The following is a 17,962-nucleotide window of genomic DNA, read 5'->3' on the forward strand; positions in this document are numbered from 1 at the left end:
CTCTGGGTCAGAGTGGACCTGGGAGCAATGGTAATTAAAGGGTAACTCCACACTCCCCAATGTCCATGAGCTGGGGCCTCACCACTGGATATAGTTTAAGGTCATATCCAGGACCCCCATTGAGGGACTTTTACTCTCTGCAGGGGGGGCAGTCGGTGTATTCTAATGCCCCAGCAACAGGGCCGATATATAATCTGAATAATGAGAGTTGAGGGCATGTGTTGTAGGGAAATGATATGAAATGAAATAAAATGTGACCAGTGAGAGTTGAGGACATGAGTTGTAAGGAAATGATATGAAATGAAATAAAATCTGAATAGTGAGAGTTGAGGACATGTGTTGTAAGGAAATGATATGAAATGATATAAAATGTGACTTGTGAGAGTTGAGGACATGTGTTGTAAGGAAATGATATGAAATGATATAAAATGTGACTAGTGAGTGTTGAGGACATGTGTTGTAGGGAAATGATATGAAATGATATAAAATGTGACTAGTGAGAGTTGAGGACATGTGTTGTACGGAAATGATATGAAATGATATAAAATGTGACTAGTGAGAGTTGAGGACATGTGTTGTAGGGAAATGATATAAAATGATATAAAATGTGACTAGTGAGAGTTGAGGACATGTGTTGTAGGGAAATGATATGAAATGATATAAAATGTGACTAGTGAGAGTTGAGGACATGTGTTGTAAGGAAATGATATGAAAATGAAATAAAATGTGACTAGTGAGAGTTGAGGACATTTGTTGTAGGAAAATGATATGAAATGATATAAAATGTGACTAGGGAGAGTTGAGGGCATGTGTTGTAGGGAAATGATATGAAATGATATAAAATGTGACTAGTGAGAGTTGAGGACAAGTGTTGTAAGGAAATGATATGAAAATGATATAATGAATGCGTAATACATTGCATCAGAAAATCATTAAATCTGAACTGTATAAACTTTATATGATGGTCTGAACATGCATCTCTGTTCAGTCACTGCACAGATTGTGATTATCAGCTCTTTGTACTGAAGTCTGAAGTCATTGCTTGATTTCCAAACCGGTCACACTGTCAATTGTGTGGTGTACTTTAGTGCTGCAGCAGAAGGGTTCTTCCTCCAAATAAAATAACTACTACAGTTTAAAACTAGTAACAAATTTTTTTTTTTTTTTGACTTATCAATGAAACTTCTTTACTGTACAACAGATTTTTAAATGTGCAAATGAGAAATCTTAACCTGACAAAATCAAAACACAGGTTGCACTGAACATATTCTATTGGGTAAACGATAGAAGGCCCATCTTCCTCTGAAAGAAACACAAACCTCAATTGATGTGTAGGCCTCTCTACTAATATATATAGCATATCACTGGGACAACATCAGAAAAAGCACTTGAGATTATCAGCTGCCAATCTCTGGACATAAAAAAAATGGGCGGCACTGCTATTAATTTTGGAAAATCTTGAATGAATCATAATCATAACCAGGAAATCTCATATCAGTAAAACAGTTACTTTTTTTTTTTTTTGTTTTTCAAGTGTACAAATCGAATTCCGCGTGGTCACCCCCAAACCAGATACATTTTCCATTTCTCTGTTTTTAAGTTGTTATTTACATTGTAACAATATAACTTATTAAACATTTAAAAATCAGTTTCTTAAGATTGTCCGATACATGCCAACATGTAAAACAGGCATTAAACCATATATGATGATGAAACAAACTTGTATAAACTGTTCCTTCACAAACAAACAAGCAAACAAAGAAGAAAAAATAATTAGATAGAAGAATACTCGTCTCAGGATGAGTAAAATTAATTCTTTAAATATAACAATTTTGCACCACTTTTATGTCTCTTTAAGAAGATTAAAATCAAGATATAATGATACTGAATCTTATGTATAGAATCCTTATTCCAATGTTGATCTAAATCCATTATATGATTTTGATTCTAGAAATGTAAAAAATATAATGCTTAAGCTTTTAATTTAAGTCTTAAAAAGAAATTAAAATTCAGAGAATCTTGTTTAATCAATGTCTAATAACTATGGATCAAATTCAATGTAAATCTAAAATATTTGATTCAATTCATAATTTTTTTTTTCTGTTTTTTTTTTTTATAAAGCATTTTTCTCTATTTTATTTTCTAATTGATTATGATTCTTATTGAACATAAGTAAAAAAAAAATGTGTTTTTTATCAATTTGATATTGTTGGCTAAACAGAAAATATTGATTATCAGAAATTCAATTCATAATTTTGCATCAGTAAAAATTTTTATTAAAATTTTCAATTAAGATGAATAACGAACATTTCCAAATGCAGTACATACAGACTGATTTGATAACATTTTTCTCATTTTCTTTGCTTATATCCATTTAAACAACTTATTTGAATCCTATTATTTTACATTTTAGTTTTTTGATTTGTTAAAAATGTTTATTTTATTTGTAGACTCCCAGTCTTAGCCACCTGGATGCCCGTGGATGTGAATTGAATAATGACCACATTATTCCAGTTTTGGGTCGTTCACTAAAAATGGGTTCCAATTTAACTGTTCTCCATCTTGAGTATACTTACTTGTCTGGTCGACCATTAGTTATATTAGGTAAGGCATCTTTAACTGTAATTCAAAACATGATGATTAAAAGATCAGAAACGTGCAATATTTTTATTTTTTAAATGAACATTTTTTTATATTTCTAACTTTCAGCTTATACCAAAGCCCTCATCAGAAATGTTTAGACAGTATATTCTTTCAATTTTTTCTTGTTTGCAATAATAGCACAAACGCCATCATTGCAAGCAAGATTTGTCTCTATTTGTTGAAGATAGAGGTTGTATTATCCAGTCCATGGGTAAGCGCATGATCATGTGCACATGTGTAAAATTACTAGAAATCCATTGTTAGGAAGCGCAGTGAAAATGAAATTCAAAATATGACCATTAAAAGATCAGACACATGTGACAATACCTCTATCTTTGACACCTAGAGACTGCACCAAAACCATCATGGCAAATAAGAAAAAATAAAACACGTATTGTCTAAATATTCCTGATGAGGGCTTTGGTATAAGCTGAAAATGAGAAATTTAAAATCAATTAATGTTTATTTAAAAAATAAAAATATTGCATGTCTGATCTTTTAACCATCATGTTTTGAATTTCATTTGCACCATGCTTCATAACAGTGGATTTCTATTAATTCTTATCTTTATCTTTGTAATATAATGTCGTTTTTATCTTAAAATTTTTGTCATAATATTTTAAGGCATTTTTATCAATTGTGAAACTCTTTGAAAGACGTCTGTTATGACCTAGTCTAATTGGCCTTTTTTCTTTATCAAAAAAACTAATTTTAGAAGAATAAAATAAAATATGCATCAAGTGTGCTTGAAAGCCAAATCACAACGTAATATAAGGAAAAGAAACATATTTTACTTGTTTGAAATTTATCAGAAATATATTTCTCCATCTTCTTGTTGTTTTGTTTCTTTTTTCCTTTTCTTCTTCCTTGCCATGTTGTCTTTCTCCAACTTTACAACATGGCAAGGAAGAAGAAAAGCATAAAAAAGAAACAAAACAACACACTGAAGATGGAGTATACCTCTGAAATATATTTGTGATAAATTTCAAACAAGTACAATATTTATTTTCTTTATATTACGTGATTTGGCTTTCAAGCACACTTGATGCATATTTTATGTTATTCAAATCAAAACGTTTCTATATGAACTCTAATTCTTGACATTTTAAAAGACTTTTTTTTGTCTAAACACTTTTCTAGGAAATAAAAATGACAAAGAATAGTGGCAAATATTTTTACTAAACACATTGACGGTTATATCCCACAGGATTAGTGAATCTCTTGACAAAGGCTTCCTTTCTAGGGCAATTGCTCTTGACGTATCAAAGGCCTTCAACAAGGTATGGCATAAGGGTCTACTTCACAAGATTTCCAGCTACGGTATAAGTGGAAATGTTTTCTCAATCATTAAATCATTTCTCTCCGATAGGCTCATAAGAATAGTGGTAGATGAACAAAAATCGGAGGCCTGCAATATAAATGCTGGAGTTCCTCAAGGGTCAATCCTGGGCCCAACTCTCTTCCTGATCTACATCAATGACCTCCCTAAACACATACTTAAATCATTCGTTGACATCTATGCTGATGACACAACCATCTATGGCAACACATCAAAGGCTGTAAATGACAAAGTTCTCTCTGATTCTCTCTCATCTGATCTCGAGCGCGTGGTTCAGTGGGGGAAGATGTGGCTGGTTACCTTTAATGCATCCAAAACCAAACTCCTATCCTTACATCATCAACGCTCTGATCCCCAGCTGGCATCAATTGTGATGGATGGCTCTCATCTGGGTGAGGCCCCGTGTTTTGACAAACTTCTGGGTTTGACCTTTACTCCTGATCTGAAATGGAACACGTACATCAAGTCTGTTGCCAGGGTCGCTGGAAAGATGGTGGCATCCTTCTACCGCTCCAGAAGATATCTCACTACTGATGCAATTCTCTATCTATATAAAAGCCAAGTACGTCCAAGGATGGAATACTGTTGCCATATCTGGGCAGGATCTGCTAAAAACAGCCTATCCTGCCTTGACAGAGTACAAAATAGACTTCGTGGCTTAGTGGGGGATGCCCTTTTCTCTACTCTGCAACCTCTCTCCCACAGAAGAGACGTTGCGAGCCTGTCCTTGTTTTATCGTTATTTCCATGGCAGGTGCTCGTCTGAACTCCAATCTCTGGTCCCCCCTCGCCAATCTTTCACGAAAAACACCCGTCTAGCTGAATCCACTGTGAAAAATTTCCCCCACTCTATATCTGTGCCTAAATCAAAACGCGGATTCCATGAACAAAGCTTCTTTCTTAGAACTGCACGCCTGTGGAACTCTGTTCCATCTGCCTGCTTCCCTCCGGACTACAACTTGGATGTCTTCAAGTCCAATGTTAACAAATTCCTAATGAACCGCCCCCTTAATTAAACACTTCATCAAATCTCCACACTAACGTAATGTACTTGCAATAACCCTTATCCCTGAGTGGCTTCCGGGCCTTGATAAGTGGTGATCACTGTGTAAAAAAAAAAAAAAAAAAAAAAAAGCATTGATCAGGCTGATAACATGGTAGTTGGTGTAGCAGTACCTATCAACTTGAAGAATGGTACCATTGTTGTATTACTCCAGTCTTTGGATAGAATTTTACTTTTCCAAACTCTGGTTATAATGTGTTTACACTGTTTGATGATCTTAACAGGAATAGTGTATTGATTTTAGACTTCTGATAACAACAACCTCTTCAAGCATATGGAGAAGGAGTTGTTTGGTAGTCATAAGGAGTTGGATCAGTATTGTTTGCAAGAACAGTTGGTATGGATTGTTGGTCGTTGGTTAGCAGGTTGGTGAAGTGATCTCTTCAGTGGATTCAGAAGCATTCGTTGAAATTGATAAATGGTTTACCATTTTGGTGCAAGATGTAAATTATATTCTTAACCCCTTCTTCTACTTGATGAGCTCTTATGTCATATTTTGTTGTGGCTCTTTACTGTTTATTATTTTCTGTTGTAATTAAAGCCATTACTAAACGTATTCTGCTGTTAATCTCCGTCTCATTACAATTTTAATTACAAAAGAAAATTACCGTGCATCATGCAGTTGAAAAGGAGACAACCACCATTCTTGAATCTCTAAGAAAGTGGTGCTGTTTCTTACTTGGCATTTCACAGATTAAAAATGTATTAATTCCACATTTGATAATACCAGGAAATCAAAAATCAAAATTGATAAAATATGCTGTTGGTTCATTGAAATGTTACAATTTAAATTTAGCATTGTCTTTCATCCTGGAAAGGAAAATACTTTGCTAATATGCTTTCCTGAATACGTACTCACATTTTGTACAAGATCTTTGTGACCTTCGCTATGAATTATGCCATACTGCCATTATAAAACTATATAAATTTTTCCAAAGAAAGAAACCTTCCTTTTTCACTCAACCAAATAAAAAGCATAATTCATGCTTGTCTTGCTCAAATTCTTTATCGATAACAAAGGAACTCTCATAAAAGCAATACTTCTTTTAAACATGGATTTCATTTGTAGTGTTCCTAGTTTAGGACAACAAATTTAAAGAAACAAAAAAAAAAAGAATCCGTCTTTGCAAGCCAACAACCGGCGGGTTTGAGATCACCACTGACATCAACCTTCATCTGTCTGCCTCTCACCGACCTAACCTGTCAACTCATTTTATACATGTCTCCCACATGATTTCATGTGATTTTGCGTGACTTCCACCAGAGCACACCTTTTAAAACTATGGGCGCCATCTTGATTTCTCTCTCTCTCTTTTGCCCAACCTTGCCCGACACACATGCAGTAAGACCTGTTCATTTGATCTGTTTTTCCCTTTCTTTTTCTCCTTTCCTTTTGCTAACTTTAGACAACATGCCCCCCCCCCCCTTGGTCTCTAAAGTGTCTCGCCATTCTCCCGCCGCACAAGAGTTTCATTCATGATAATGTCATTGATATATGAGCTCATGGCGCCATCTTCCTTCCCCATTCTCTCTAGAATCTTCCTTAGAATGGTTTACATGATCTTCGGTGCCGAGTTCAGCCCGAACCCCACCCTCGTAAGGCAGTAAGTTCTGCCTTTATATCTAACCAACTGGTACTTTCAGAGTTTCTTGGCAACGTGGAGTTGAAAATAGGCAGATTTTAGATCGACCAACTTAGAGGCACCATTCATTTGCCTCAATTCTCTGATAGTCTCACTGCATATATCTATGGTATCACCCCCAGTATGGCACTTGAAGTGTCGGTTCAATTCTTGGAAATCTAGTACTGATCTGACTTTTCCTTTTTTTGGTTGCAGAACGGCATTAATGGCAAGATGCCTGATTCGACATCATTTGTCCATGGCAACAGTATTCCCTCCTCAATCCATCTGTCCACTTCTCGGTCAAAATCCTTTCTTGCTCCTCCTTTGAGCGAGTTATCGTAACATGCCACCCTGTTTGTTAACGTAGGTGGTTCATTCTTCCATGCCCACTCCATTGTCCACTGATTCCCATCGAATTCCGCTCTAAAATCTGGCTCACTGATTGATGTTCATTTATTTTCTCCAACCTGTTTGATTCCTTCGTTGACCTGCTCTGTTACTGCACATCCAGCTGGTCCGAACCTTACGCCATTCCTGCTGACTGTGACATATTACATCCATTTTGACAATCGCTTGGACGCCAGGCACCAGGTGATCAGTGACAACCGCATGGACTCTCATCCGGTGATCCTCGATTTCAATTGTGACAGTCCTCCTCCCTTGATATTTCACTCGTGACCCATCGAATTCCACTACTTTGCCCTTTCCTTTCCATCCTCTGGCAAGACTAGTGTGCACCATGGTAGTGGTACAGCCAGTATCAATTAGGGCCACAGCTTCTTGTCCTTCCACCACGATTTCACGCTTGGGCATCTGCTGTGAGCATGCCATTATTCCCAAGTCGGGGCAGCCGTTGGCACTTCGGCTCCCCCATGACAGTTTCCCAGACTCTTGCAGTTAACTGCCATGTGACCACTCTGATTACACCTGTAGCACACAGTCCTTTCCAAGAACTTTCTGCTGTCTCTCCGCAGGTGCAGGCCCCCACATTCAAAACATGCGCCTCGCAGTCTTGGGCGGCTTTTGCTCTCATCCTTCTGTGCTGTTGACACCATTCCTATGGCCCCAGAGGGTTGGGTACTTACTAATATTCTTGCAGTTGGGAGCAGATCACTCACCTTCAAAGTCTCGATACCTGGGACCTGCTACAGCCTCTTGGAAATCTCTGGGACTCCGGTAATGAATGCCATCTTTGCTACGTGATTCGCGACCTGTCTCTGAATTCCTGTCAGTTCCAGCAATCTTTTGACTTCATTTGCATATACATCGACAGATTCTCCCATCTACCTCTTCTTTTTTAATTTGTTGCATGCCTCAAACGGCCCTTCCGCAAATGCCTGGATCAATCTGGCTATGATCGTCTCAGCGTCCTCCTGTTCACGGGAGCTCAGTTCCAAATATAGGACCAGCGCATCACCCTCCAGGAACAACGGTATCAATGTGGCAACGTCACCTATCTTTTGGAGCTTTGCCACTAGGTCGACTTTCTTTAACCCAGCCACCACATCGCCTTCGCCACTGAATGTCTTTATCATGTTGTTCAAGCCAGTAGCCATCGCCAAAATAGCTTGAAGTGTTCCTGGTTTAGGACAACAAATTTAAAGAAATAAAAAAAAAAAAAGAATTCTTCTTTGCAAGCCAACAACCGTCGGGTTTGAGATCACTACTGACACCAACCTTCGTCTGTCTGTCTCTCACCGACCTAACCTGTCAACTCCTTTTATACATGATTTTACGTGACTTTCATCAAAGCACACCTTTTAAAATTATGGTGCCATCTTCATTTCTCTCTCTCTTTCGCCCAACCTCGTCCGACGCACACGTGGTAAGACCTGTTCATTTGATCTGTTTTTCCCTTTCTTTTTCTCCTTTCCTTCTGCTAACTTTAAACAAGATACATTCCAAATTAATCATATCACCACTCCCCAATACCATCCTGGGTCGAATGGGCAAGCGGAACGCTTTGTGGACACTCTTAAAAGAGCACTGAAGAAGGCTCAAGCGACTCCAACAGAGGAAGCACTTCAACAATTTCTGCACGTGTATAGGATTGCACCCAATCCGAACACACCAGTTACACCTGCAGAAACAATGTTTGCGCAGAAAGTGAGATCCGTGATCTCACTTTCTGCGCAAACATTGTTTCTTTTTTGACAAGCTTTTACCAAACAGTTAAGGCCAATAGTGATCACTTATGTACCCAGTAAATGTTTCATAGCAGGTGATAGTGTTTTTCGAAAGTTATAAAGACAACACATCATTCTGGGAGGTGGGTAAAATTACTAAGAGTTGGTGACATGGTATATATCATCTGAGGACTAACATATACCCACAAACGTCACCAGAACCAACTAAGATGTCAATCAGTTGAAACCAGCGACAGTCCACCATTGGAAGATTTGGATCTTGAACCTCCTCAACCAACACCTGAACTACGGCGGTCGTTCCGTAAGAGAAAGTTTACCAAGCCATTGATGGTAAACCCTAAAAGGAAGAGGTACTGACAGCTTTTACGAACAAAAAGCTTGGGAGGTGGGTGTTGGAGACACTCCTCCATGGGATTAATGGACTATCTCATGACGTCACTTCCTCTGGTGACGTCACTTCCGGAATCTAGTACCGGTGCCGGGCAGTCTGAGATTGGCATGCAATCAACCATTGATGAATGGTATTACTCAACTCACTTTGCCTGTAATATTTGTGAATACGTGTTCGTTTCCTAAAACCCTGTGGTCCTTTCGTTTATTACCATTTAACCCTATAACACTTGGAAAATTTACTAGTAACTTGTGTTTTCGGCAGATTATTCACAGATGCAGGTGATAATTAACAGGGTTGCAGTTGTAATATGGCTGCATACCAACCCATCTTCGGTGGCCCTACCAAGAACTTAGTTCTTATACATTCAACCCCCTACTACAATAAGGAGGGATTGAATTTTAGGTAGTTGACATATATGTTCCGGCACTCTGGCATTCTATATACATTAGCTCTCTTACTTTTTTTAAAGAGAACTGAAATTTAAATCATGTCTTCTAAGCTATTGTTTTTTTTATTTTTATTTTTTTTCATATTTTTCAAATCAAGAAATTAATGACTTTTGGTTGTTAAAAAGCCACAAATATATTAGCTGTCTTGTTTCTTTAAAGAGCAGCAAAATTTACAGCATAGTATATACTACATGCTAGTGACTTGAATATAATAATTGCTACAGAAAGAATTGGCTAAATACTGTTTGTTCAGTTTGCCATTTGCAACATGTGAAAAGGCTTTCACTTTAAAGATTATCTGAATAAAATCAAGAAATATGTCATATTGAAGTTGAAAAGAAACAAAAAGGACAGTTGTACAAATTATTGAAGTGTTAATATTACTTAATGAAAATTATTTGGACAAAATCATTTCTATGCATTAAGAATGTTTTAATATTAATAACATTGAGTATTGATTTTTCTTTCGTCTCTTTCCAGTTGCTGCTTTGAAAGTGAACGAAATTCTTCAAGAATTATTTCTAGGTGACAATAAATTAATGGCAAGTGATGGTATTCAGATAGGAAACCTTTTAAAATTCAATCACAAGCTTCAACTTCTTGATCTCAGAAACAACCATTTTCAGGTCGAGTATAAAAATATAATTTCTAACATTAGCTTTCAGTTCAATGGAGTCAATTTTAAAAATAATTTGAAATGAAAAATTTTCAATATTATTCAAATAAAAACAACAAATTACTAGTTCCACATATATTAGAACATACTTTAAATAAACAACTGAAACTTATATTGGGCACAATAAATTGGTTTATTAAAAGTTTGGGTAGCATTTCATGAACATAAATGTTTAATTCTAAAATTGTAAAGGTGATCCACACATAACTTGAGTAGCAAATATTTTCAGTGTTAATTTTCCACACATTGTTTTATGCTTAGATGTTTTCACAAATACAAGAAAAACTACTGTAAAGAAATTGTTTGGGGAAATATTGTCTCCATGTAAAGATCATGTAAGTTATTAAAAATATTTTTATATAAAAAAAAACAAATGTCTCACTAAGAAAACCTTAAGTGATTTGTTAATTCGTAAATTTAGGATTTGAAATCATCTCAGATTTAAATATTTTTTTATTCTTTCTGTTTTACTTTATGAACTGATTTCAAATACTCTTTCTTTACAGGATGATGGGCTCAGTCACATATGCAAGGGCTTTTGTGAAAAAGTTAATAGCTCGGGCTTAAGCACTTTGGTACTTTGGAATAACCAAATATCCTATCAAGCAATGTCAGCTTTATCCTGTGCACTTGTGAGTACCATTTTCAAAAGTAAATTTGTTGCTTTAATAAAATCGCTTTGTTAAATATAGATTATTAAAATGAATTACTACAAGTATTTTATAATATTTCAGTATATCTTTTTTGTGTTGGGAAATATTTTAGTAACTGATCATATTTTAAACTAGAGATTTTTCAGTAACAGCCAATTAATGTGAATAAATTGGCTGTTACTAGACACCAGAAAATTGTTTGGATCTTAAACAATGTTGCTTTGGTTAGAGACACTAATAACTCAACCATTTTTTTTTTCTTTCAGTCAGAAATATGATCATCAATATGAATTGACAATTTCTTTTTACAATCTAATAAAATACTAATTAAAAAAATATTTGAAAAAATTATCAGCAACAGAACATAGTTTGAAAAAGGTGATGCAATTCATGACAATAATGATTCTATAAAATCTTTTAAAGAAAGCTGTTTTTAATCTTTTAAAGTCATTTGTAATTAGTTAAAAATAAAGATTGCAGAAAATTAATAAAATTGATAAATGTAATAAACATGAGATTAACATCACAATATTGTAATAAACATGAGATTAACATCACAATATTGTGCCATAGTAATTCAATATGACTTCAAAGCACACATTGTTGTGAAAAATATATTTGAGTTTTCTTAAAATAGTTTTATTAAACAAGTTATTTGAGTATGAATTGAGTTTAAGATTGTTTAAACATTAAAAAAATAATTTTTTTCATTTCATTTTAATATGAAATCTATATATCTGTGAAAGTGTCTGTCTACATTTCCATACACAATATCTCTGTCAATTTTCAGTCTACAGACTCGAAATTTGATATACAGGGTACTGAGATTTGGGGAAATCTTTGTAATCGGTTTTCGGACAGAAATTTGGCTGTTAAGGGGGTTAAAATTCAACGATTTGACCGTTGAGAACTTTACCAAACTCCTCCGCCAATTTTGGGTCTAAACACTTGAAATTTTAGATATAGGTTCCTTGGACATGGATCTAACTTAATAACTTGATTTGAACCCAAAACAAATGTTAAGAGGTCATAATAGGGGTCAAAGTAAAAATAAATTGACCGCTGCAGTCTCTACCAAATTACTCAGACAATTTCTGGTCTAAACATTTGAAATTTTACATAAAGGGTATTCAGAGATAGAGCAAACTTTTTAATCAGTTTGGGTAGAAAATTTGAGCTACCAATATATAAATGTATGTATGTATATATGCATATCTACCTAAAACTTTTGACAGAGCCGACTGATTTTTATAAGATCAGTATTGTTTTTAAGCTTGACCTTTCAGATGACAAATATCGAAAAATTGGCTAAAAACATTTTCTTTACCTTCAACTGGGCACTTTTCTACAGGGAGGGGTCGCTTTTTTCGCCGATATTTTTGAGTCATCTCCTCTTTTCAATTGACTAGCCTTAATTTAAACCTACATCGCTTCTGGTTTGACTGGTCATAACAGCAAAGATGTCAGGTTTTTTTCCCATTCTTTTCCTCCTTCGCAGTATGGGTTTGAGCCTGCCTTCCTACTACCACTTTTTTTTTTTAATCAACATACACCTCCAAGCACCCGGGCAACACCGGGCTGAAATGCTAGTAGAATAATAAAAATGCACACAATTTCCAAACATGATTTGCAGAATTAAATGTGAAATTTTACTTTAAAAAGGTAAAACGATTTCACATGAAAAATGTTTGTCTTTTTTGAGTTACAAAATTAAAAAAATTCTCTCATTACTTGGTTCAAGCATATACTACTACTACTACTACTACTAATTGTTATCGTGCATGTAATTGTAGAACTAACATTTTTGATAGGAAAATAATTGCTTAATCAACAAGCATGCTTTTGTCTATACGACTCAACAAAACAATAGTGTCGATGCGACCCAGCACAGTACTAAACAATTCCATCAACACAACCTGACAAGATCTTGAATAACTCCATTGACATAACTTGATACAATGCAAACAACACGGCCTTGAACAATTTCATTGACACCATCAGACACAATTCTGAACAATTCTGTCAATATGACCTAACATGATTTCGAACAATTCTGTTCATATGACCCGACTTGCTTCCAGAGCAATCTTGGCAGTTACTCGTGTCGTTTTTTGTAGGTCCGACTAAGACACTTTACTGTCTTGAGCGCTTCGGTGTATGCCTGTCACAGGAATAGATATACTTGAATCTAAGGTTAAAAATCAACTATGTATCTATCTTTTATGTTCAATGGCATGCAATATGGTTTCCATTCTGCAAGATCTACAGCTGATGTACTAACTGTGAAATATATCACACAGGATTAGTGAATCTCTCAATGGAGGCTTTGTTTCTAGAGCAATAGTTCTTGACATTAGAGGCTTTTGATAGAGTATGGCATAAAGATCTACTTCACAAGATCCCAGCTATCGAATAGCTGGAAATGTCCTCTTAATTATTAAATCCTTTCTCTCTGATAGGTTTATAAAAGTAGTCATTGATGGGCAGAAATCAGAAATTCACAGTATTAATGCTGGCTTCTTTCAAGATTCCATCCTGGGCCCAACTCTCTTCAAAATTACATTCTTAGATCATTTGTAGACATTTATGCAGACGACACCACAATCTATGGCAACACTTCATCATAATCGCTCTGACCTCCAATCACGTCCAAATTGAAATGAAAAGCTCTCTTCTTGGGGAAGCTCCATGTCTTGACAATCTTCTGGAATTGACCTTTATTCTTGATTTGAAATGGAGCACATACATCAAATCTGTTACCAAGATTGATGAAAAATTGTTGGATCACTCTACCACTCCAGTAGGTATCTCACTACTGATGCAATCCTCTATCTGTTTAAGACCCAGGTATACCCTAAAATGAGTACTGTTGCCACATCTAGGTAGGAGCTTCTTGATGTGCCCTATCCAGTCTTGATAGTTTAAAACCGGCTCCGAAAGTAGATGATGCCATTTTCTCTTCCTTACAACTTCTTTTCCACAGAATGCGAGCATGTCTCTGTTCTATCGTTATTTTCATGGCAAGTGCTCAACTGAACTCCAATCTATGTTTGCCCCTTGCCAAACTTTCACAAAAACACTCGACTAATTACAACCACTATATATGATTTCCCCCACTCTCTATTTGTGCCTAAATATAAACATAGACTCCATGAACAAAGCTTCTTTCCTAGAACTGTTCTGCTGGCCTGCTTCCTGGTTAAATACATGGTAGCCATCAAGTCCAATGTAAACAAGTTCTTGTTAAACCAAATTCTACCCAATTTACACCATTAATGATTACTACACTATCACTTTAGATTCATTAACTCTTATACTCGAGTAGCCTTCAGGCTTTGATAAGTGATCACTCCCATGTAGTATATATACTAGCGGGGGTGCCTGGCATTACCCGGGTGTGTGTTGAGCAATAAAAAAAAAAAAGTGGTAGTAGGCGTGACACAAAGGCAGAAAAGAAAGTGAAAGAAAACCTGGCATCTTACCACAAGGCCATGATACGAGAGGAAGTGTAAAGTGTTCAAAATTAGCAATGTCAATCAGAAAGTTGACTTGCAAAATTAAATAGTTAAGTGAATGAGTTCACGCAGGCGCAGAAATAAACGTCTGACTGTAGGCCAGTCAAACTTCACGCCATAATTGTTTCCCCACGATGTTGGAGAAAACCAGCTCCCTACAAAGAGGTGAAACTCTGGCAGTATCTTAATGAATAGCAATTGTCTGATATGGTTTTCTCCACATTGATCAAAGCTGATTGCCTTCAAGACGTGCCGGCCTTCTAGGCCGGCGGTGTGCTTTCGCTTCAATTAGTTTCGCTTTATTTCTATGAGAAAGACAAACAAACACTCAAAACCAGGGATTTTTTTAAAACTCAATCAAAATAAAGATAGAAACAATGTATGTTCGAAAATCTGGGATATTATTATCTAGGGAGTATAAGGAAAGTTCTCCAAAATAGTAACCTTGTTAAAAACCCCCACGAAAAAGCTATTCTTGGACATACAAAAAAGCATGCAGCTGTTTTGCTTTTTATATATATACTAGCCTGACTGCTCAGCATTGACCAGGTGTTTGTAGATGTGTGTTGAGCAAAAAAACAAAAAAGTGATAGTAGGTAAGCAGGCTCAAACCCGTGACGTGAAAGCGGACAAGAAAGTGGAGGGTGTTGGTTAAGCACTCCCCTCCTGCCCCAAAAAAGAAAAGTAAATTGCGAGCTCAAAAATTTTTGTAGGCAGCCTCAAACCTGTACTGCAGAGGAGGAAAAGAATGCAAAAAAAAAAAAGTGTGATGCGTTAGCTGTTGTGTCCATCACCAAACTGGAAGTGATGTTGGTTTAAATTAAGGCTAGACAATCGAAAAGAGGTGATGATTTTCGAAAATATCAGCGAAAAAAGCACCCCCCCCTCCCTGTAGAAAAGTGCCCATTTAATAGTGAAGGAATTAATGTTTTTGGCCAATTTTTAAATATGTTTGTCGTCTGAAGTGTTGAGCTTCAAAATAATACCAATCTCTTGAAAATTTGTCGCCTCTGTCAAAAGTTTTTGCGAGACATACAAACACACATATATTCATACATACATACATTTAAACAGATTTTGGCCCTTTATATTATAGACTAACAGGACTGCCCAGCGTTTCCTGGGTGTTTGGAGGTGTGTGTGTTGGGAGGAGTAAAGCAGAACAAAATGGAAACTTTGAATATTTAAAAAAAACAATGTTAAACTTGTTCAAAAATAAAACAAAAAAAAAAAACGATTTCAATATTAAAACTTTAAAAATGGAAAAAAATTTTTTGAAGGTGTAGAAAATAAAAAAAAAGGGTGGGATTGGTGGCAGGTAGGCACGAACACAGAGCCTTCAGACCAATAGGCTGAGAAAATACAGTTGCACTACGATGACAGAAGCAATTTAAGATGTTAGATTTAGTGATTAAAAAGTGAATGAGTTCAAACAGGTGCTTGATTTTATTGAGGTCAAACAGAATGAAATCCCGCAGTTAACTATTTCTGCTAGACAGTTTTTTTTTTTTTTTAAATTTTTTTCTCTCCCCAACTTGTTGGGGGGGGAGGGGCCCAAATGAATAGTAATTGTCTGATATGATGGTTTTCACTGACATTGATCAAAGCGATCATTGCTTTTCTGGACGTGCTGCACGGATGCCGCTGAGGTTTGTTTGAATTTTGCTTTTTTATACTGAAAAATATGTGTGGGCCAATGAATATAGCAGAAATCATCTGTAAAAGTTGGCCAAATAAATGATACATGCCGAGTTGTTTCATAAATTTTAGCTATTATCATCTTGCTAGCATATAAAAAGTTGTAAGAATGAGCGACCAACCCGAGAATCGGGCCGAAAAAAGCCTTTGCCGGACATTCACAAAAAATACACACTAACACACATTTTGCCTTTTATATATAGACTAGCGGGGGAGGGGGTTTAATGTCTATATATCATTTGCTATTTCGAGCAAAAGAATATTTTACCTACCTAAGACGGGTATTACACGTATGAAATAATTGTATCTTACCTAGGGTAGATAATTTACAGCATGTATATGAAATAATTTTACCTTTGCAAGGACGGGTAATATGCAACACATATTTAAAATAATTTTACCTTTGCAAGGACAGGTAATATGCAACACATATTTAAAATAATTTTACCTTTGCAAGGACGGTGAATATACAACACATATTTAAAATAATTTTACCTACACTAAGACAGCTAATTTATATACATATATGAAACAATTTCACATACTTTTTTATCCCAAAATGGACATTACTTTCTCCAACCCAACCTCCAAAAGAAAACTCGAGCACGTTTAAAATTAACATACTCATTACATCATTCCTGGATGATAACATAAAAAATTAAACAAATATAGATCACCCCCTACAGTAACTGGCCTAGTAAACTTTCATAGAAAACCAATAATATATATATATTAATTTAATTTTGAGATCATAAACTGTTTAAGCCATATCTGGAATCAACTTCACAAATAAAGTAATTTTGAGATAGAAAATTGTTTAAGCCATTTCCGGAACAAACTTTATATTCTACCATCCTCATTTAATCCAGAGTGACGCTGATTATTCTGCTAATATATATTTGCTCCTATCTCATTCAATCCTGGGCAATGCCAGGAATTTTGCTAATATATATTTCCATCGACGCCGAGGATATTGCTAGTAAATTAGTAACAACATTATGCCCCTCCCCATCACTAAAATAATAACTTTGATACATTGTTAGGGCTGTTTATTTCATTACAAACCCACCAATCAAGTAACTCACATTGCATCATTTTTCATAATTCTTGGATATGTTACTTATTTCGATAATAATTTTTCATGATTTAACCCACATTATCGCTCACCTGTCTAAAATAATAACTTTGAGACATTATCTTGGCTTGTTATTTCATTACAAACACACCATCAAAATAACTCTTATTTCATCATTTTTCATAATTTTTGGATATGTTACTAATTTCGACCATCATTTTTCATGATTTAACTTACATTTTTGCCCCCCCTCTTACTAAAATAAAAACTTTGATATATCGGCTAGGGTGTTTATTTCATTATAAACACACCAATCAAAAAACTAACATTTCATCATTTTTCATAATTCTTCGATATGTTACTAATTTCAACCATCATTTTTCATGAGTTAATCCACATTATCGCTCCTCCCCCCCATCATTAAAATAATAACTTTAAGACATTGTCTGGGCTGGTTATTTCATTACAAACACACCAATCAAATAACTCACATTTCATCACTTTTCATAATTCTTGGGTATGTTACTAATTTCGACAATCATTTTTCATGATTTAACCCGCATTATAGCCCCCCCCCCTCTTACTAAAATAATAACTTTCATACATTGCCTGGTCTGTCTACTTTGTTACGAACACACCAATCAAAAACTTGCATTTCATCATTTTTCATAATTTTTGGATATGTT

At 35.5% G+C, this 17,962-nt stretch overlaps 1 protein-coding gene across 3 annotated transcripts in view; it reads left to right on the forward strand.

The window, feature by feature from the left end:
- LOC145293819 (uncharacterized) overlaps positions 1 to 17,962 on the forward strand; it is a 248,040-nt gene that overhangs the window by 147,058 nt on the left and 83,020 nt on the right. For all 3 annotated transcript variants that reach the window (XM_080140444.1, XM_080140445.1, XM_080140446.1), the window contains 3 exons: positions 2,451 to 2,604; positions 10,140 to 10,285; positions 10,842 to 10,967. In XM_080140444.1, coding sequence (XP_079996570.1) covers positions 2,451 to 2,604; positions 10,140 to 10,285; positions 10,842 to 10,967 — 426 coding nt within the window. The remainder of the gene's footprint in view (positions 1 to 2,450; positions 2,605 to 10,139; positions 10,286 to 10,841; positions 10,968 to 17,962) is intronic.

This window comes from Euprymna scolopes, chromosome 15 (assembly GCF_053919585.1).
Source record: "Euprymna scolopes isolate OS-2025 chromosome 15, ASM5391958v1, whole genome shotgun sequence".
NCBI classification, from domain to species: domain Eukaryota; kingdom Metazoa; phylum Mollusca; class Cephalopoda; order Sepiida; family Sepiolidae; genus Euprymna; species Euprymna scolopes.